This window comes from Melanerpes formicivorus, unplaced genomic scaffold, assembly GCF_026170545.1.
Source record: "Melanerpes formicivorus ecotype bairdi unplaced genomic scaffold, bMelFor1.0.p_v2 SCAF_316, whole genome shotgun sequence".
NCBI lineage: Eukaryota > Metazoa > Chordata > Aves > Piciformes > Picidae > Melanerpes > Melanerpes formicivorus.
The window spans coordinates 112,201-134,698 of NW_027142668.1; the positions used below are offsets into that span (position 1 = coordinate 112,201).

The window sequence follows — 22,498 nt, forward strand, 5'->3', positions numbered from 1 at the left end:
AAGCCAAAAAGTGAACTTTGCAGGTTGTCATGAGCTGGTGCAGCCACTCCTGTTTTGGTCTCACTGTCTCACTCCACTTGGAAAGCTAGACTGGTACCCTTGTGTTGCTACTACTCATCCTCTAAGGGCCCTGAACAACTAAATCATTAATGTCCATGGAAATATGAAATCCAAAAATCACTCTCCTATAAAGCAGTGCAGACTGGTAAGAATTCCCACAGGGAGGAACAAGAACACATCCATTCATGGGCCCCTGAGCTCTTGGCAGGAGGACACACTTGCTCCTTTCAGGTCTGATACCTCCAGGCCTGTGGCACTAACCATGGATAGCATGGCTGTGCCCATGGAAAGCTGGAACTCCTTCTCACCAGTGGGAAATGTTATCACTGCCCCAGGTGGTCAGGATACTATTGCATACATTTGAAGCTTGTTAATTTTTCAGGGCTAAATGCTGGTCACTCCAGACTGCTCCCGTTCCAGTAGATGCAGGAGAATGGGCTGAACAGATAATCTGTTACCTAAGCAAACCCCCAGTGACACCCTTGACATCCAGGCAGAGCATTCAGTGTGAGAGCACTCAGGGTGCATGCATGGCAGTCTATCCCAGTATCTGCTCAAAACAATTACAGTGTTTCGATGCTATTTCTGCACACCCCATACCAATAATCAGGATGGAAATCAACTGCTGTAGGACCCTGTCAGAGGACCTGTTGTCTAAAGCCATTAAAGAGAAGGACACAGATACATAACAAATTGGCACACTCAACCCTCCACTCCAAGTTGGTGGGAGCAGATGTCAGCTCAACAAGCAACCCACAGAGGCACAGTGTGTCTTGGATAATTTTGCATAAGTGGAGGCTAGACTGGAGAACCAAAGTGAGGACTTGTCAATAAAACACAAAGCTAGTCCCATAATGATACCTTCTGTGAATCACTTCAGTGTATAAGGCCATCTGGAAGGTTGATACACCCTGGTAAAAACTAGTATCTTTTCCTCCTATGCTTTTCTGACCATCTCTGGTAACTTTGTGTTGGCATTGCCACTATTAACCACGTCTACACATTTGCCAACATACAGCAATGAAGCCTTAGAGTTCCCCCAAAAGGACAGCCCTTGTTAAGGAGACAAGGCTTTGTTAGCAACAGCTGTAGCTAAAGCAGTGCTGAACATAGTCTTACCCAGAGCCCAACACAGGAGAAAATGAGCTCCACCTCACTTACTCTGACTGATAAGAGTACCTAGCAAGACTGTTTCCAGGCTGGTAGCTCATCCTGGCAGTTCCAGCACCGGTTCATTGGGGTCCACTGAGTGTGAACTCCACCTCTCCACATCAAAGCAGCGCAATGCATCATTTGAGTCATGTTTAAGGGATGAGAAGGTTCATAAGCTTCGTGTTGCCCTCTGCACAGGAGTGAATTTTACTCTTAATGCAAATAGGGTTTAAATGCAATATTTTAAGACTAATATTCCGTATAGGCATAGTGTCTGATTCATGCCAACCCAAGGGGTAATAGGAATGCTTAGCATTGTTTAACAAGCTCCCAAGGACTGAATAAAACCCTCCTATGAAAGATGTGACCTTCAGAGAACGTGGAATCACTTTTTCCTTTTCATCTAAAAGATAATGTATCTAATACTTTGCTCCTTATTGAAGACATAGGCTTGCTGCACTGAAGACTGTTTACAAATGTGCTTTCTCCATTAAATGAATTTTCTGAGTATAGATAGGCAGTGCTTTCTGGAAATAATTTAAATTCCCCTCTAATTAATATTCAAGACCAAAATATGTTATCTCTACATGACTGTGCAATTATTAAAGGGAAAATATCATCTGTGAAAGTAAGTATTCTTTTCTTAAAAACACCCTGGCCAGCAAGTGACATGAAATGTATGATCCCTTTGCCTTATTCTTAGGCTATGCTTGAAGAAGCCATCACTGCAGAGACGTCCTTTACCGTTATGTACACACCACTGGAGACAGAAGAAAAGCATCAAGACATAAACAAGATCCAGCGCGCCTTTGCTAAAAGGAACCCTGAGTACTTGCAGCACCAGTATACAGGTAACAGGTTCACCTGTTCAGAAGCACTGGGGAGGTTTAGGCTGGATGTTAGGAAGAAGTTCCTCACAGAAAGGGTGATTGGCCATTGGAATGGGCTGCCCAGGGCAGTGGTGGAGTCACCATCTCTGGAGGTGTTTAGGAAGAGACTGGATGGGGTGCTTGTTGCCATGGTTTAGTTGATTAGATAGTGTTGGATGAGAGGTTGGACTCGATGATCTCAAAGGTCTTTTCCAACCTGGTTAATTCTCTTCTATTCTGTATGCCCTGTGTGTCTGTGGCTGACTTCCAAAGAGTTGGAGAGAGTCTGGAGCTTGAAATCCAGGCATTTCTAACCTTCTGGAGGACGGGTAGTTCCCTTCTGGGATTTGCTCTCTAAGCGTACATGGTTTAGGTAATCAATTCAGTCCTTAGGAGAAGTACAGACTTCACACTATAAAGATGATTTTTGATCCAGGGAGCCTCATGTTCCCATTGTGGGATTTCATTGTTGCAACTAATCTTTTGTTCAAAGGTAGATTGGCATCGTATTGTGGTGACAGTGAGATCCAAGTTGATGCCAATCTCTGTAGACTTCCGTCAGTTACCAATGGTCATCCCTGCATCACAGCCTTACTTCACAAAAATATCCTCTTCTCTACAAACATAAGGGACTGAGCACCAGCTTTGAGAGCATCTCAGCTGCAAGGATGGAAATAGATAGCCAGGTTCCCTTTAGCCCATTAAAGACAAGTAGGATCCTAGGATCCAGCGCAAACAAGGGTGTTGCAGAGCCTGTTGTCATCTGGTAGCATGAACTCAAACAGCATCTCCTGGAGCAGACACTGAAATTCTGGTGCCTACAGCCATGTTTCAAGAGAAATGGAAATGGTATTTTGGCAAAAGAGAGGCAGGGGGATAAAAGGCATTCCTTACTACCGTTAACTTGGAACATAGTTGACCCTGGAAACACCTGGCTTTGAGTTGGTGATTGAGAAACATAAAGGGAAAAATGCATTTCTCAGGTCAAAGTCTGGCAAGCCTCTGTCTTCATCACATAAACTAGATGTGCATCTCACCCTGCCAGCAGGGTGGTCTAAAGGGTTGAGGTGCCACCCACTTCTTGCCAAGAGTTACATACTCAGGTCAGAGATGGTGGCTTAGTTGTTGCCCCTCTACTGAGCTCATTCTACAGATACATAAGACTTCCAAAAGTACACACATTGCATCCTTGGGAAGGAGAAGAAAAACTGTTTGAAAACCACAAATAGGCATTAGGGAAGCAAGCATTATAAACAAATACTTAACACAAGTGAACTTGTTTGGTTCATTTTGCTGTAGGAAACTGTCATGATTTTCAAGTTGCAGATCACCCATGTATTTAGTTTCTGGCAGCAGCTTTGGGGTTGTTTGAAGAGGGAAAATGGGGACTTGTTTGACACAGAGGTTGTAAAATCCCACTCTCCCATTTACTTGCTTAGGTGACTGTGGAGAATTTCCTGGGACAAAAGTATTGGCATTAAAAGGAGCATGAAATAAAGCTCCCCAAACCTGATTTTTAGAAAGATAAATCCATATTTCACATACAACTCTGAATTTACAAGGGTGAGACTTTCAGGAGCACATAAGCAGCAAAAGGGGCATGGTGTGCACTGAAACCCAGTTTGTCTCCATAAATTACTGAGTGACTCTGAAAGCATCGCCAGTCACTTTCTTACTCCTCCCAATAAGGGAAAGGAAGAAGGGGGAGAAGGAGTGAGAGATAAAACAGCCCAGTCCTATATTCCATTACTCAATTACAAAACAGACTAAATAGAGCAGGTTGAGGGATCACTGAATTTTCTAGGAATGAAATGGGATAGAAAGCCAAGAAAAGACACTCTGTCTATCAGGGGGTTGAGAGTACAGTGCTGTGAAGAGCTTTATGCAGTTGGGACTGCTTCCAGATGACCTCCTTTCTGTCCTGGAAACTCTCAGAGCAGATGTGGCTCTTTTTCTTAGACTTGATGCTGAGATAACTGTTGTCAGTGTTAGGTGAAGTCAACCGAAGCAGTAGGGGTTACTGATCTATTCAGATATGACCTTCAAATCACACTGCCCCTGAACAAGCAATCCCACGTCAGGAGTTTAGCACGTGGTTGGTGGGGTACCGCTGAACTTTCAACCTGCAGGTCTGCATCTCACCTAGGTGAAATTAAAAATGTAAGATAAGCCCCATTTTAGCAGTGGCTGTGAGACACCAGGCATCTCACAACCAGGTGGTTTGAAATAACCTTCCTGTTCTGTAACAATCATCTGCCCAATTCTAGCCCAAGCTCTGCTAGAGTGTAAGGACTGAATCCATTTCAGAGCTTCCCTTATTGCCGAGGAAAAGGAGCAGATACACATTTAAATCCAAGTGTACAATGCAGTTTGTTGCAAAGTTGAGAATCCATCAGAGGCAGAATATGCTGCAAGGGAAATATCAGGTCCACTCTCTTTGATTTGTATAGGGGTAAGTCCAGAGAGCTCTGAGCAGGGTTCTCCATTTGTCACTGCCTGGCATCTTAAAAGCAGAGCACACTGAAAACAGAGCACTCCTTTGTGAGAAGTGACACTGACATTCAATCTAGGTTTACTTTTTTTGTGTGGGAGGGAGGAAAGGACTGGTCTGGTTCCCTAAGCAAAGGTGAAGTAGACAATTGTTCTGAGCATCTGTCCTCACTGAGGTCAGGGCAGTCCGACTCAGCTGATCCACAGGGTTTTTGGCAACAGCAGTCACAGACTCTGGACAAGGCACAGCACAGGCTGTCAGATGCCAGCTGAGTGGGTCAGAAAAGACACACAGGAAGCCTAGGGGGCTGTGGTGGTGATGGTAAAAGCACAAATCTGTAGGAAGTCAAACTTCACAAATTCAGGGGACAATGAACCAGCAGTTAAAAGACCAGAATGTTGTATTCCTGAAGTGGTTTTAATGCTTTGGATGATCAGCACTGAAAAATTCATAAAGAGAAGAAACTCATTTTTTGTTATGGATCTGTGAAATTTAAGGCATTGATCTAAAAGGTTGCAAAGTCTGGAATTTCAAACCCCAGTTCTAGCTGGATGGGTTGGTTTAGGCATCTTTGTTGTGGCAAGCTTTCTGGATTACATCTCACTCCTCCTTAGAGTTCCTTTTTCCCTTCAAATTAAGTAACTTCTCTTACAACTGAAAAGAAATAGAACAGTGGAAATTATTGTCATTTCCCTCTTCCAGATCCTGAGGCATTTCACATCTTGCCACAGTCAGCTAAGTGGCCATCTGAACCTCCTGGGCTGCACTTACTGACACTGGGTTTCAAAAGCAAAGGCATTGGCAGAAGCGTGGAAAAGTGGACACGCAGAAGACTGTCACTGCTCTCAGGTACTCCAACTTGCTTAAGAGCTGGCATAGCTCAGAGGTGTCCTCCATGAGCCTTGCTAAATGAGGGGGCTAGGGGGGTCCTCGTGTCCCATGTCTCTGTGCCAGCAGCCTTGACTGTCCAGACAGCTCTCCCCACCATCCTCTCTCCCCCTCCAGTTTACCCATCACCTTGCTAGATCCATCATGGCAAACATATCTGAATGAACACAGTTTATGGGCTTGTGATTCTTGCCATCCTGAAGAAACTTTCTGAAAAGCTCTTTCAAGTGTAGGAAATAATAGCTGGCACTAATGCCTGACATTACGAGCTGCCCAGGGAGGTGGTGGAGTCACCATCCCTGGAAGTGGTTTTAAAAAAGACTGGATGAGACACTTGATGCCATGGCTTAGCTGAGTAGATGGTGTTAGGTAACAGATTGGACTTGATGATCTCAAAGGTCTTTTCCAACCTAGTTAATGATGTGATTCTGTGATTTCATTTCCTAGACCAGAAAGCACTTTTCAATACTCTCAAGGGCCAAGAGGCAGAGAGATACTGGAAAATCGTTGGGAAAAAGATCATGTCAGCAATGGATTTCATAAGAAGCACCAAGTTAATTGTGAGTATAAACCTCAGTGTCTGGGGTGCAGTGTGTGTGGTGGCAGAAGCCAGTGCGTGTGTGAGCGATGTGTACTTTTGGGTGGGTAATTCATTCTGCACGTGTTCCTTCTCTGTCCAGAAGTGCTCAGTGAATTCATTAGGTAGAGTTCTAATGGATTTTAGATACTTTTTAAAGCAGTTCTAATTATTTAACCGTGTACCCAGTGTGTTTGAGATCACTTTGCAAGCAATTTTCTCAAGTCTTTATGGCCTCTGATATTAAATCCCTACTTCACGTAACCACCAAAGCTACTCACTAGATACAATACCTGAAGTACACTACACACACCACCAGAATCTCCTTCAAGAGTTAATAATTGCTGTTTGAAGCATTTCTAGTTATTTAGATTCTGATCCCTGTGTAGTGAAGTATGTGACATAACCTTCAAATCTGTTACAGCCATATTGAAGGTCTATTAGTTAATTCTGCTCCATACTTCCTGCAATAATGTACACAGCTTTTTAGCACCGTGGCTTTTGATTAGCACAAAAGGTCAAAGCTCAAATTTGCATGTAGACTAGACTGTTTGAATGCAATTCTTGAATGATTCTCTTGAAAATAAGTGGAAGAAGCCTCTCCTCCCCAGATTGTAAATGCTAATGCTAACATTCTTTCCCTAGCAATAACAGCTCTTTGGTTTTCTGTGTGTTGAAGGCATCAGCCATTTCCTCCTCAGAGGTGTCTTAGCAAATCACAGGATTTATATTCTTAGGTTTTGATAGCAGACAGGAGGTTGACAAAAACTGCTACTTAGCAACCCCTAGCAAGGGAGAAACATTAGCTAGATATTTGGGGAAGCTCTGTCTCCTTTCCTCTCAGAGAGCAGCTGCTGAAACAACAGGAAGTGCTTGAACTCACATCCTTAGCGGGAGGTAAAGGTGCTTAGAGTGTCACTACAATGGACTCTCATCAAGCATCTGTATCAAAATGAGGCAGGTGAAGCTGGCTGAGGGCAGACAACCCCGAGGGAACAGCAGCTCCTTCTTTCCAGCTCTTTCCTTAAAACATGTGCTGTTGGCTTTGGATGACCAAAAGCCCATTCTTGACGTTCAGGCTAATAGCAGTGGCATCTTTGGGAAGGTGAAGTATCTGGTATTGCTGTGTGCACTTTGAACATTTAAGAGGCTAGAAGTATGACCTGACCATGGGTTGGGTACAGAATAAAACCCTGGTCTTTCTAAAAGCTCTGGCAAAACTCATTTCTGGAAAAAACAAAACAAAACCAAACAACAACAAAATTTGGACCTTACTCTCTTTGGATGTAACAGAGAGGATCAAGAAGAGAAAAAACTTTGAGATCAGGTATCTTTTGGATTCCCCATAACTACCTTGTTGTGTAAATGGATATAGAGGGATAGGACCACAGGATTCAATCTGATACATAGTGTATCTGTCATCCCCAAAGAGAGAAGAGCAAACAAACTCACCATAGAAGAGATGAGAGCAGAGTAGTGTGCTAGGACCACTCAAGCCAGTCCCCACTAGTTGTATGGATTTGCACTGCTCCTACACAGTCATATTTGCTACCAGCTCTAGACCTCACCTCATACATTGAAATATTCTTGCTGAAACAGAAGAGAGCTCTCAAAGATACAGGGTGAAATCCCAGCACCCCTGAAGACAGCAGCAAACTCGACTCATGCTTCAGGCAAGGTTTACCCCAGTGCCACCTCCGGCAGCAGCAAGAATGGGTAAACAGGTCTTAACCACAGTCCTGTAGATGAAAAAGCAGTCACCAGAGGGTCAGTATGGAAGCTTTAATGAAGAGGAGGAAAGCCCCAAGACAGAAGAAATGATCACTGGGTTAGATCAAACAGCTGCTAATTCCACATCCATTATGTGGGGAAACATTTTCACTTTCCTGACAGTTTTCATAGCATCGAATGATCTGGGCAAGACAGAACCTCTGACCCAAAGAGCAAATGACAAAGCCAATTCTACCTGATAATACAGATAGGCACAGAGCCAGAACTGCACTGCTACTGGTGATTAAAAGCTCTTTATGGACCTAACAGAGATTTGGCCACTTGTGCTTCCTTGAAAGTATTCCCAGATTTTCCTCAGGCTAGAAATATTCCACCATATTGCCCTCAGACACACACTGAATGAAAAACTTCTGCTGAGACAAACCTCAGACACAAACTCTAGCTTTACAGCTTGAAGATGATAATAGACTATGTTTGGGATTTAACAGGACAAACATTCCTTTCTGCCCTTTTCTTCATTTGCAGATGCAAACACACAATCAAAAGTGCTTCTTCTAAGCAGATTTTTTTTCCTTTACAAACCAACACCAAAAAATCTCAGTGCTAAAGCAGAGTTTGTTAAGCCATAGCAACTCTTGGTAGTAGTCAATTCTGCCACCTCAGGTTTGCAGCTACACAGCCTAGTGTTCATAATATGATTTATACCACTGTGGGTAAGATGTGAAGCTAAAGATTAAAAAGGCAGATGAAAAAAGCATTTTCTGTTGCCCCCCACCCCTTGGTAAGATGTGAAGTGAAAGATTAAAAAAGCAGCTTAAAAAAGCATTTTCTGTTGCCCCCCACCCCCTTCTTTGTGAAGAACAGCCAGTCCCATTTGAATCAAGGGGACACTTGTGTATTGGGACACAGGAAGCATTTGAGGGAGAATGTCACAGTCTGGTCCCTGCACAGTATCATCTGCTGCGGGTGGGGAAATGCCACAGACCTCATCTACCCAGAAACACTAACCAGAAATACAGATATACATGACACAAAGATTATTTGCCTTATCTATATACATAAATATTATACATCTATATAATCTCAGGCAAACCTTCAGCTACTCATATTCCAGTGAAGCTTACCCACACTAATAAGTGATTATTCTATCAAGACATTTCACTGGGGTCATTTCTACTGCTTTGTACACACCAAGCTTGCTGTTCTCCTGCTGCAGTCCCATATCAAGGGCACATGATGCTACATAACAGGAGAAACAGTGGCCAGGAGGCTGTATTAGACTGCTCAGATGGTAAAGGTGAACAACCCCCACCATATGATTCACAGCATGATGTGCACATTTACAGACCTCAGTGGTTTGCTGTCTGTTTTTTAAGTAGAGGCAAAGTGTTTACTGCACACAGATTTCAGCACACAGGCTTTCTGAAGGACACCAAGGGCATTAAAGAAACATTATGATGGATTTTTTTCTGCTTGTTATTGCAATACATCACAGTGCTGCTTGCAAGGCAGAACTTCATTCAGATTGAGAGCTAAACAATAGTCGTAAAGCCTCGACAACAGAAAAGCAGAACTACTGGGGGCATTCCAGACATGCAAAGTGGTGCTCTTAAAGCTGAGAGTTAAACTTACCACACACATTGGGTATGGCAGACTCTGCTTTGAATTCAGGCTGACCAGCCACTTTGCTTTACTTTTTCTTTAGTACTATGCCAGGTTACAGCCATCCCTGGAGGGGGTTGACAAAAATCCCAGGCCCCAGGCAGACAGAAGAACCTGAGCCAGGTGGGCAGAGAGAGAGAGAGCTTTAGTTTTCCCCCTCCCAGGAGGAGGGGTCCCCTGAGTCAAAGGTCTATTCCACTCCTCCTTCGTGTCCAGCAAGCCTATTTAAAGGGGGCCATTGCCTTACTTCCCCCTGTTTTTCCTGCACGTTGCCTGCTGGACAGGCTATCTTTGCTGCCTTCCTGCAGCCACCCCGTGGTGAGGGCTATCCCCATGTTGCTTCCAGACCACTTCTAAGGACTGCATCCAAACAACCCATTTGCATCCAGGGAATCCAGTGCCAGCTGAGCCTGGGTTGATTTATTTTTGTATCTACCCTTTTCCTTACACCCTTGTAACTTTCCCTCTCACTCAAATGCTAAATATATTTTGTTTAAACTTCCCTTTTTACTTCCAAGCCAATTCCAGACCATTTCTTTTGTGATTTTTACTTCACCTTTCTCCTGCTTTTACCCTACCAGGAGAAAGGGGGAAGGGGAGGAAATCTAAATCTTTACTCTGGGTAAAGCTTAAACTGTAAGAAGTACTCATCAGTTAAACTTCATTTATAAATAGAAGTGGCATAAGGGATAACTGCTTTCTTGAGTACAGAGCAAAGCAAAAAGTGGGGGTATCACCCCAAAATTCTTGAGGAAAGGACACATGATTCACTCCTCTCACATGCTCTCCAGCTCCTTTTTGCAGTGAAAGCCCATCCTATCTTTGCTCTGATTGTTAGTGCTAGGTATTTAGCAGTAGCAGGTGAGCTTCATCCACAACAGGCTGACCTGCTTTTTGTAGCTGCTTTTTCATCCCAAGGTCAGAGGAGCGACAAGGTCACAGGGCTGAACCTTGGACATCAGGACCTTATTTCTCTCCTAGAAGGAAGGTCTTCAAAGATGCCTGAGGATAAGCATTCCCTTTATTTTCTAGTTTAAAGAGAATTCATGTTGCAAATAGTTTTCTGGTGAAAGCTCTTTCTTAGGAGGACCTCCACTTCAGGTGAGACTCCCCAGTATGTATCTAGGCCTCAAGAGAACACCCAATTACTCACTTTTTAACAAAAATTCTCTTTGCAATACCAGACCACAGGAGTGAAGCCTGTCCAGAAAGTGACAGTATCAAAATGTAGTCATTTATTGTCTTAAGAGGCAATCAGAAGAGCCAGAGTAGACAAGTAGACAGAGATCAGGTCAAGAAAGCTAAAGCCCAGCTTGATTTAAATCTGGGTATGAACATCAATGGCAACAAGAAAAGCATGTCGATGATAAAAGAAAGACTAGGGAAGATGTGAGCCCACTCCAGAAGGAAAGAGGGGACCTGTTCCCCAGGGGTAAGGAGAATGCTGAGGTACTCAACAACTCTTGCTGTAGTTTGCACCAAAAAAGGCTCTAACCACAGTTACAAAAGGTAAAAGCAGGAAGTGAGGAAATTCAAAACCACCCACTGTAAGTGAAGATCAGGTTTGAGACCACCCTAAGAATCTGAAGGTGTGTAAGACCTGACAAGATCTCTATGCAGTTCCTGAGGGAACTGGCAGATGAAGTTGCTAAGCCACTTTCCATCGTATTTGAAAAGTCAGTGAAGTACCCAGGGACTGAAAAAGGGAAAAACAGAACCCCCATTTTCAAAAAGGTTAAAAGAAAAGACCAGGCAGGGAGCCACAGGCCAGTCAGTCTCACCTCTGTGCCTGGCCAGGTCATGGAGCAAATCCTTCTGGATACTCTGCTAGTCATATGAAAAATGAGGAGGTGATTTGTGTTAACCAAGGTGGCTCCACCCTGGGCAAACGATGACTGACAAATTTGGTGCTCTTCTAGGGTGGAGTAGCAGTGTTGACAGATAAGGGAAGAGCAATTGACATCATCTGCCTGGACTGGTGCAAAGCTGCGCAGAGTGGCGAGGCACTGGAACAGGTTGTCTGGAGTAGTTGTGGAGGCTCCAACCTGGGTCAAAGCCAGGTTGAAGGGGCCTTGAGCAACCTAGTCTAGTAGGAGCTATCTGTGCTCATGGCATAGGGTTGGAACTAGATGATCTTTAGGGTCTCTTCCAGCCCAAACCATTCTGTGATTCTATGGTTAATATGTTACTACATATCTAACCAGGATGCAGCTATGCCTCCATATCCTGAATTTGTTGATTCCTTTGCTACCAACTCATTGACAATGAAGTCTCCATTTAAATTTGCTCTTTACTTAACCTTCACTCTGCCTACATGAGTTTGTTTCATCTTCATGTGATTGCTTGGCCCCTTTATTATGGTTTGGTTTGTTGACTGCAGCTTAGTAGCCTCTTGAATTCTGCTGTAGTTCATGTAATTCTCACCATGTGGTTCAGCTCCCTGCAGAATTTTTTCTCCTGCCAGCAGCAGTTCTTTACTTTCTCTTTCTGCATTTTCCATTGTCACTGAAACGCCACCTCCGACAATGTTCAGCCTCCTCTAATCCCTTCCAAAAAAGTCTGCTGTGGGTTATTGATTTATTGACTTCCACCCTACTATAAACTTAACTAGCATTGCTCTGTCCACAGAGTGCACGTTGGCACAGATGCCCAATTTGTTTCCCATAGCTACGTAGCATGCCCTCATATTTTTCTGGACAGTCAAGCAGAGAAACAATTGTTTTCTTTTTGCCTTTACTTTCTTCATGGTTGGAGAAGCCCCCAACAGACACAGGGTGATGAGAGAGGATTTTTCCCTGCTTTCTTAGCTGATAACTCAATATACTCATTTCTTAGTGCTTGCACTGAAAGGTTTGGGGCTGATTTCAAGAATAGCGAAGAAAAACCTTTTGCTGCATCTAAAATGTTGTGAGCCTATTTCATGTTGATCAGAGCTCTCTTTCTCTTTCAGTAACTGATTGCTTCTTCTTTTAATGCACACAGCTCTACCTGGGGACACAGCTCTCTGGCTTTCAAACACTGATGATCAGGTGGAGATGGGGCTCCATTTTGTTCCTTGCTTTAGTGCCATGCTAACTAGACTGTGTCACACATACAATTTCACGTGTCAGAGATCACAGAAATCCTTTTTTCCTGCTGATGTCTCCTACTAATACTAAGTCAGTTCCTCAGAAAAGGACTCTTCAAGTGATAAAACTAGTTTGTAAGAAGGTTGTCCCAGTCTCCCTTCTTAGAGGTGGCTCAACAGTAATTCATGAGAAGGGAGGCTTGGCAGGCCTCTCCTGGCTCCTCAAGTCAAGTAACATGTTATTATCCACCTTTGTGTCACCCAATATCCTAATCATAAATGGAGTAAAATCCATCTAAGAACTAGTTGGGCTTTCTGCCTGTTCTCAGTTTGGTGAAACACACTGTAGACCTTCAGCCTGAATTGTCAGAAGCTTAATTGCCAGCCTACTCTTATTCCTACCTATCTATACACAATGACCCTTCTGTTAGCATTGTCTTTTATCTCTTTTTCCCTTTTCAGTTGCTTGCTCTCTTTGGACTTGAGCCCTGCATTATGTTTATTGAGAGGAATAATATGCTCTTGGCATTTTCATTAATAGACAAATCAAACAACGCTTCTCTCCAAAGAGGTATCTCCTACCGTGCTGGCTTCTCTGCTCCATGGTGCTTGGGTTTAAATTAACCTCTCCAAACACAGCTGACTGGAGCTATCAGCAATACTCCAGAGAACTGCTGACCAGAGGTCTTTTTCCTGTGCAGTGCCTGATTCTCTCCTTTAGCTGATGGAAACACCAGTTCAGCTCTTTCTTTTCTGGTTATTTTCATGTCTGGAACTCCCAGATTCTAGCTTCATTTCTGCCATCAGTCTCTAGTGCATGGTCTTTCCTTTCACACTATTTTACAATTCTAATAGATATTATATTCATTAACTGTACCATGAGTATTTGTAGTTTCTCTAGAGTTTAGTTTTCTTCTATTATATATAGAGAGATATAAGAGGAACAGCATTGTTATTGAATCCTTAGACTTGATACAAGAGCTATGTTGATAGTCATTTTGGTAACACTTGATCCTTGCCTAGTACAAATTTCTGCACAATCAAGTGCCAGTGGCATCCTGGCCTGCATCAGAAATAGTGTGGCCAGCAGGAGCAGGGAAGTCAATCTGCCCCTGTACTCAGCACGGGTTAGGCCACACCTTGAGTCCTGTGTCCAGTTCTGGCCTCCTCAATTTAAGAAGGACACTGAGACACTTGAACGTGTCCAGAGAAGGGCAACGAGGCTGGGAAGAGGCCTTGAACACAAGCCCTGTGAGGAGAGGCTGAGGGAGCTGGGGTTGTTTAGCCTGGAGAAGAGGAGGCTCAGGGGAGACCTTCTTGCTCTCTACAACTACCTGAAGGGAGGTTGTAGCCAGAAGGGGGTTGGTCTCTTCTCCCAGGCAACCAGCACCAGAATAAGAGGACACAGTCTCAAGCTGTGCCAGGGGAAGTTTAAGCTCGAGGTGAGGAGAAAGTTCTTGACAGAAAGAGTAATTGGCCATTGGAATGTGCTGCCCATGGAGGTGGTGGAGTCACCATCCCTGGAGGTGTTCAAATAGGATTGGATGTGGCACTTCAAGCCATGGTTTAGCTGTCATGAGGCGTTAGGTATTAGGTAATAGGTTGGACTTGATGATCTCTGAGGCCTTTTCTGACCTGGTTGATTCCATGTGCCTAGCTGCCTGGAGGATCAGAGACCACCTCTGCAGATTTTAGTCCCCTGAGGTTATGTATTGGAAAACTATGGATTTGCCTAGTCTGCAAACAAACCATGAGCTGACACACTGCACTGTCTCCTCAGCCTCTTGGCTGAAACTTTCAAAGCAATCCATAAAAGTCAGGTAATATTGAACAGAGGGGATTATGGAAAAGCCATTTCCAACTGAAACAATTGCATTCCTGTTTGTTCTCTCCTGTCTCCCCTTCACATCTATTATGACTATGTATTTATTTTTCTGGTGCCACTAGAGAGATTGTGGCGAGAAAGTATTTTTGTTTTCCCCCTCTAAAAATTGTCAGCAGATTTATCTTACAGGTGCTGAATGCCATATTGTGTGTAGTATTACCAGCACAAATAGATGTATGATGATAAGCCTCAAGGCATTAGGGACTCCAGGGATGATTGTGTTTTCCATGACTCTCTTCTAACTGACTTGCGTTTGTGACCAAACAGGACAAGCGCTGCCCATGCTCACGAGCAGTAGAGAAGCTGCAGCAGGCCAGCCTCTTTGGCCGCATGCAGCACCTCGAGGAACAGGCCCAGCTGCTTGAGCAAGTGATGGCTGAGGTAGCCACCATCCCCTACCTGCAGGACCTCAGTCAGGAGGATACCCAACTGGTAAGTATTGATTTCTTCACCCTGGTTTTGGCTTTCGGAGGCAGGGAGCCAGGGAAGGGATGGGGCAGAACACTGTGCTGCAGTTTGCTCTGGAAGTCATTTTTCCCATGTGCAGACCTGAAGTAGTTTTAAAGTCCTCCTGCAGTGCCTTGTCAGAGGAGGTGCTAATCACCTGCAAGGATGATTTGTATAGAACCAGCATGACTCATCTGTAGGCACATTTTTAAAACCTCTTCTTTCCCCCCAAACGTCCCCAAGTCAGTCTGTAAGAATGATTGCAATTATTCAGATCATGCTACTTTAGGATACCTAACATCAGAAGCCACCTGCAGCAAACAGGCCAAATCTAGACAAAGCTGAGGAGAGGAGGGGAAGGAGAGGAAAGCTTTTCTTTCCTGGCTCTGTCTACAACATACTCCCTGTCTCTGAATAAACCCATCTACCTGCTATGCCTTTGTTTTCCCTGTGTAAAACAAAGGCAATGATGCTAGCAGGGCTGTTGCAAGACTAAAGTCATTAATAGCTTCCCAGTCTATCAATAAGCTGCAATCAGAGAGTCCTGTATGGCTCTTCTTCCACCAGGCTGCTGGGTTTTCAGCTGGGGCAGGGAGGGAGGAAGCTCACGTACATGCAAATTCGAAGCATTGCAGACAGAAAAAAAAGTCCCTCGGCAGTCCCTGCATTTAAATGCAGTCCAATTGGTGTGATCCAACTTCAGCTCACCCAAAACTCTTGGTTTTCCTCAAGCTGGTCCCTTGACATTTGTTTGCAGTCCTGCAAAGCTCCTAAGCTCTGCAGAATGAAAGCTTCACAGCAGCTTGCTTTAGGGAAGGCGAGCAGCGGCCTGCAACTGCAGGAGGTGGTTGCCTGACTTTGAAGCCTGGGCTCTTGTAGCGTTCACGTTTTGGCTGCCAACAGAGCTGGTGAAAAAATGTGGGTGATTCAAATTAAAACCAGAGCACAGGTTGGGCACTTTTCACTGGCATGTATCCATATCAGTGAAACTTCAAAATGGAAAGGTCTTTTTTTTTTCTTGAGCTTCTTGGCCAAAGCTGTGAAACCTCCAGCCTGAATGAGCTGTGGGAGCAGCCCCTTTGGGGGTGACATATTCATGTCCTGCTCCCTGCTCCGGCGGGTGTTGTGCCACCAGATCTTCAGACAGAATCACTCCAAGGAAAGCAATGGAGAAATCCTCTCCTTCCCCTGACCAGTTCCTCCTCTGCCTGGTTTGACACAGAATCTGTGCTTTGCCTGTTCTGCCCTTAATACCCTTAGTCTCTGGGCTGTGTCTGTTCTGGATTCATAGATGGAGATTATCTGTCAGAAAAGTGTTGTGATGGAAAATTTCTGACAAATCTGTCTTGACTCCTTTTGCACTAAAGTCAGAGGCAGAAAGCTGCAGGTTTGGTTTTTTATGAATACTGATTCATGACTTTAAAAAAAAAAGGTTTTTATCAATTAGGAATAGAATAGAATAGAATAGAATAGAATAGAATAGAATAGAATAGAATAGAATAGAATAGAATAGACCAGACCAGACCAGACCAGACCAGGTTGGAATAGATCTTTGAGACCATCGAGTCCAACCTATCATCCAACACTATCTAATCAACTAAACCATGGCAACAAGCACCCCATCCAGCCTCTTCCTAAACACCTCCAGTGCTGGTGACTCCACCACCTCCCTGGGCAGCCCATTCCAATGGCAAATCACTCTTTCTATGAAGAACTTCTTCCTAACATCCAGCCAATAAGATTCAGTTTACTGGCTGCACAAGCACAGAAAGCAGGCTGGCACCAACCACAGCAGATTGATTTAGAGATTCCAAAGAAGACTCCTGCATCCTTTATCTAGTGCTGGGACACAGAATTTGAGCTTCAGAAACCTAAATGCAAAGGTAAACTCAAGGAAATACAGATCTGCTCCGTGAAGCTCAAGGCAGTGGTTTTGCATCTTGCACAGATGAGTGCATTTGTCACTTCAGGGACTCATCTTAGACTGCTGCCCATCTAGGGACAGCAAGAAGAGACAATTTCTCTATGGATGCTTTTGCTTATACTGTCCAATTACTTGTAATAAGTAACAAATTTGGGGAGAGATTCCAAAACTATCATCTGGGTTCACTGTAACCAGCTAAATGTTTTGGAATAGACCTTACAGAGCACAGCTACAGGGATTAAAGACAAGTTTCTCCTAGTTAGTTCTTAAAGCACTGAGACTGATGGCTGCTTGCAGGAGGATATGCTGGACCTGACCCTTGGCTTTCTGATAGTGAATTAAGAGCAACTGAAACATTTTCAAGTGTCTGGGAATGGTGCAGGGTGAGGCAATGCTATGCCTGACCTGGAAGGGTACTGGAGTGAGGAAATGGTACAGATGACCTGAATTTTAGCTTTCCTTCTAACACTGAGGACTGATTAGCAAGGATTTTCCTACAGCTGCTTTTTGCAGTATACACTAGAAACAGGCAGCCTTGTTTTTATGCTCTGTTATGCTGCATTATGGGGAAAAGAGATGGTTTGCCAAAGAAAAGGGATAGTAAAAGCAGGCAAAATGAGCTAGATACTTCCAGCTACAGCCAAAGCATCTCAGCTTTAGTGTTGTCCTCTTGTGAGGTTTTACATGCTGCTTTAAATTATGATACATTAGCCTTGGGAGAAAATACTAAAAAGCATTCCTGTACAACACAGAATATCCCAGACAGCTAAAGAATGAAATATGGACCCTTTGTCCTTTACAAGCCAAGCCTTCCTTTCCAAAGTATAAACATTTACTGCATTAAAAACATATAGGCTGAAATACAGAATTTCCAGAGGATTTTTCCCCCCATTGTTAAGTATTTTCTCTCCACAATAACACAGTCATGGCTGAAGCAAAGATGAGGTGGCAGTGCTCACTGTGTAAAAGATGAGTAATAAAATCATCAGTGTACAAATGATTTTTTAATGAGGTTTTAATCTGTGTATTTAGAGAAGTTATTTGGGTGTGAATTCCACAGTGATCATTTTTATCTTGGTACCGCAGCTGGAGTTGCTGATGGCAGAGGCCACGGACACCCTCAGAGGAAACACTGATACCCAACGTGTGTGGAAGGAAATTCAGAAGGTAACAACTTGCAGCAAAGGGTAGAAGAGTATATTGTTCCTTGGGGAGTAAATGTCCCCCTGAGTCATACCTGTTCAAAGGTAGAAAAGAAAGCAGGTGCCATTTGGAAGCTGACTGTGTGCCTCCAACTCTGTTAGAGCTCAGGCACTAGCCACAGATAGATACTTACTATTTGCTTTAGCATCTAGGGTTGATCTTTGTTCATATTAATAGTCTCCTGTGGTTATCTAATACAACAAATATCCCCAGCCTCAAAGGCTGAATTTGTGGTTGATAATCATATTTCTCTTCCATCTTTATCATAGGGGGTAGTGTGCTAATTGCAGGGAGAGGGGGAGTTGTTAGGGAATAAAATTCAATCCAACAAGTGAAGTCTCTTAGTAGAGCTCAGCTGAGGCTTTGGTGATGAGAGAGGTAAAAGACATGCAAATGCCTTTCTGGAGTCTCTGCACAGCAGCTGGGCAATTGACTTCTTAAAGGATTTGTGAAGCATAGGGCATCTTGTTTTGGTTCTCTCTGCTGGTGAATCTGGCTCGACCTAATGAAGAGTGGGGCAGGCTGGGATGCAATAGCAGTGTTAGGTTTGGACAAAGGCTTCCAAACCAGAATGAATCACAGCTCTGGGCACTCACACCACCGACATTCAGCTACTGGAGAGGAAAGGGGTAGCAACGCATCCCCAGGAAGGGATAATGGTACTAATGGTCCAAGGCCTTGGCCTTACCCTGTGTCTTATGGCTCCATCAGATCCAGAATGACACACACTCACTCTGAGTTGTGGCTGCAGTGGGAGGCTGGAGAATAGAAAGGGCTTGAGTTCTTGCACTGGTGGGACTTGAAATTGTCCCTCTTTGAGCTCTCAGTGTGCACTTGCAGCCTGCAAAGCCAATCAGATCCTGGGCTGCATCAGAAGAAGTGTGGCCAGCAGGTCGAGGGAGGTGATCCTCCCCCTCTACTCAGCTCTGGTGAGACCCCACCTGGAGTACTGTGTCCAGTTCTGGAGCCCCTATTACAAGAGGGATGTGGAGGTGCTGGAACGTGTCCAGAGAAGGGCCACAAGGATGATCAGAGGGCTGGAGCACCTCTCCTATGAGGACAGACTGAAGGAGTTGGGGCTGTTCAGTCTGCAGAAGAGAAGGCTCCGAGGAGACCTAATTGTGGCCTTCCAGTATCTGAAGGGGGCCTACGGGAAGGCTGGGGAAGGACTTCTGAGGATCTCAGGTAGTGATAGGACTAGGGGGAATGGAATGAAGCTGGAGGTGGGGAGATTCAGGCTGGATGTGAGGAGGAGGTTCTTCACCATGAGAGTGGTAGAACCCTGGAATGGGTTGTCCGGGGCGGTGGTCAAGGCCCCGTCCCTGGGGGTGTTTAAGAGCAGGCTGGATGACGCTTTGGGCAGCCTGATCTAGTGTGAGGTGTCCCTGCCCATGGCAGGGGGGTTGGAACTAGCTGATCCTTGTGGTTCCTTCCAACCCTAAATGATACTATGATACTATGATTTCGGTTTGACAGAGAGATACTGAAAACCCAAATCCCAGCTGCACTAAGTCAGTGTAACTAGGATGGGTATGTCTGAAAGAAGTCACAGAGGTTGAGGGGCAAGGTGCTTTCAGAGTCTATGTGTCCAAGTTATTTGAATTAAATTTCCAGAAGGCATCTCCTCTGAGAGAAAGTCTGAGTAGGTGTCTTGCCTCAGCTAGCTGTGAGATCAGTGGCTCTTAATAAAGTTTGCCAAGTACAGGATGTACAGAAAGTAACCAAGACCTAAGTGCACAAAATTATAGACAAAAGAGCATTTCAGCTCTTTCAAATGCTCATGAGGGAAGGGCAGGATAAATATTCACACCTCTTTTACATTGCCCAGGATAGTCTCTAAATCTCTCACACCTGCCTACAGAGCGTATGAGAATCTTTTGCAACACAAACACTACATAGGATATGAATGAGATATATTTATGCAATTACCTAAACATTTCCTGCCAGATAGAGCAAACATTGATAACCAGATACATGCAAAAAGCTCCCCCCAGTTTCAACAGTGGCTAATATTTCATTGTAAATTCAGTAGAACGAAGTATTTTCTTTTGGTGTATTTGCATGGATTAATTTCTCTAGATGCTTTCAATGTAGTCTTGATAGATATCAAGACTAATAGCATTTAAAAATGGACAGAATCTCTGCAGAATTAAACAGTTGGGACTAAAAGTTACTGAAATGCATTGAAATCTATACTCTTCTGTTGCACAATTTGGGGCTTCAAAATTTGTTGGCATTCTGAACATAGTTTTGCCTTTCAGACAACCGTTTGAGCTGAGGCATCCTGTTCCCAACAGCACTCCCATTTGTTTCACAATAGAATTGTAGTCTTATTATTATTGTATTAGAACAAAGAAATGAAAACCATCATCAAATATTTCTGTTGTACTTTACTTTTTTTCCCCAACACTTAATTTCAGCACAGTCAGCATGTTCTTAGGAACAAAGGCTTTTTAAATAGAGAAGACAGGAAAACACTCAGGGAGTTCTGGGGTTTCTTTGTTGGATTTCTTGTTGGTTTGCATTGTGGGTTTTGGTGGTTTTTAATCAGCTGTAATTAAGAATGTCACACTGGGTTCAAGAGCTCTAACATAGTACTAAAGAGGATTAAATCTGATGATTCAAAACTGATGTGGTGTGGATTACCACATGTCCCTTGTGCTAGAACCATGTGGGTAAGTTCAGGATTTCACAGTTCGCTCGGCACAGAATGCTGATTGTAGGAGCCCTCAAAGAACCATCACCCAGGCCTAGCTACAAGGTGGTTCTTTGTAATTTTGCTATTGAATTAATTTACATATATTGGAAAGCAAAAAACAAAAGACCATAAAGGAGTTTATACAAGCAGCTGTAAATGAAGAACTCCAGAAAGCTGACAGCTACACTACCACCAATGGAGTTTGGCTTTTGCAATCAAAACAGCTGTTGCACCGCATGAAAGCACTCAAGTTTTAACTGGAATGCAGTGGAATTACAGCAGTGCCTGTTCTCCACATGGTTAAAGGCTCTGTCAGAATTGGCAGTGCAAGCCACTGTTGGCAGAGTTGTATTTTCTGGAGACAGCCAGAAAAAAATTCATTCAGGCTGAGCTCTGCCACAGAAAGGCACAAGGCCTGACACACAAACACTTCCTTGTGTTGCAGTGGATGGCTTATCAAATTAGTTTTAAATGAATCTGGGCCGTTGTGCATTTCCAGCAGTGACAAAGCAGTAATATGTGTGTAGTTTCAATGGGTTTGGGTGCTGTGCTGCTCATCCAATTCACTGACAAATGTATGTTTTGAAGCAAAGTAGTTCATCAGAGGGGCTAATTATTTCTGGAAGCTTTAAATACAAAGAGATGAAAAATGACCTTGTAATTAGCTGGAGCAATGAGAACATCAGTGCACAGGAGATGTCTTTCTCAATATTACCTGACCAAGGAGAGCCTAGATTACCTTGGGAGATTAAGAAATACCCTTCTATAGAGGTTGTACCCAAAGGAGATCCAGGGTACTAGAAATCCTTGAAGAAGACCTCAGAGGCAGGAAAAAAGTACCAGGTCAGTCTCTCAAAATCCTTCTTCTGCAGGATTTTACTGACACTTTTGCTTGCAGTACCCTGGATAAAATGTGAGCTTGGCATTAGCAAGTTGAGGAAACATGTCTGGGTACAAGACCTATGAAGCAGGTAACAGAGGGACTGAGTCCCAGTCTGCTTAAGAAACATGGACATTCCTACAAACAGGCTTGTAATTGTCCCTAATTCCCAAGCTGAACTTGCTGGTGGCCAGGCTGCTTGGCTCACAGAGGATTCAAGGCACCATACTAGGGCTTAGGAACAGCATTTTTAGCTACTGACCCTGTCCAAGTTGTGTTACTTGTTGAGCCACAAGGGTACTTAAATATCACACAGGCAGCATTAAATGAGAATGGACTTTTCTGAAACGACCCTTATGAATGGGAAACCCTCCTGAGTTAGTCAGAAGATAATGTTATAGGAAAGTACATCAGAGCCTTTCTTTTAGAAAGGCTTAAGTCTTCACACCAGTGAATTACTTAGCGAGACTGATTTAGCCCAGTGGTTTGAGCAGTGACCTCTGATGCACAGAACTCAGCAGCAATGAACAGGAAACTTGCAAGAGAGGTTCAGAAGAGCTCATCTGGTAACTCTTCTTGATCCCACAAAACTCAGTCCAGCCACTGGGTCTTAAGCAGATGGGGACACTACCATAACAGCTAGCCCTGGCCATATTGACTAGCTGGTTTATTGATAGAGTTGTAGGTGATGGTGATGACATCTGGCATGAACATGACTGCTGGGACTAGCAATAAAGCTTGACCCTGAATAACTCATGGAGCCAGGTCTCTGCATGGCCACTGCAGGACTGTATAGCAGCTGCAGAGAGGCAAAGGGGTTTAGAGTACCTCAGATACATAACAGGGCAGGAAAGCTTCCCTTTTGCTCCACAGGGCCTTTACTTCTCTACAAGCTTGTAAGAGAAGAAAATGAAACAGTAAAAGAAAAAAAAGAGACTACTTTCCTATCTCCTAAGAATCAATT

At 43.9% G+C, this 22,498-nt stretch overlaps 1 protein-coding gene across 2 annotated transcripts in view; it reads left to right on the forward strand.

Moving 5' to 3' along the window:
* Positions 1 to 22,498, forward strand: part of LOC137459071 (spermatogenesis-associated protein 16-like) — a 32,996-nt gene that overhangs the window by 9,093 nt on the left and 1,405 nt on the right. Inside the window, exons 3-7 of one of the 2 annotated variants that reach the window (XM_068170298.1) lie at positions 1,916 to 2,063; positions 5,275 to 5,421; positions 5,908 to 6,020; positions 14,650 to 14,814; positions 17,840 to 17,920. In XM_068170298.1, coding sequence (XP_068026399.1) covers positions 1,916 to 2,063; positions 5,275 to 5,421; positions 5,908 to 6,020; positions 14,650 to 14,814; positions 17,840 to 17,920 — 654 coding nt within the window. The remainder of the gene's footprint in view (positions 1 to 1,915; positions 2,064 to 5,274; positions 5,422 to 5,907; positions 6,021 to 14,649; positions 14,815 to 17,839; positions 17,921 to 22,498) is intronic. The other variant, XM_068170299.1, reaches the window with a different exon arrangement.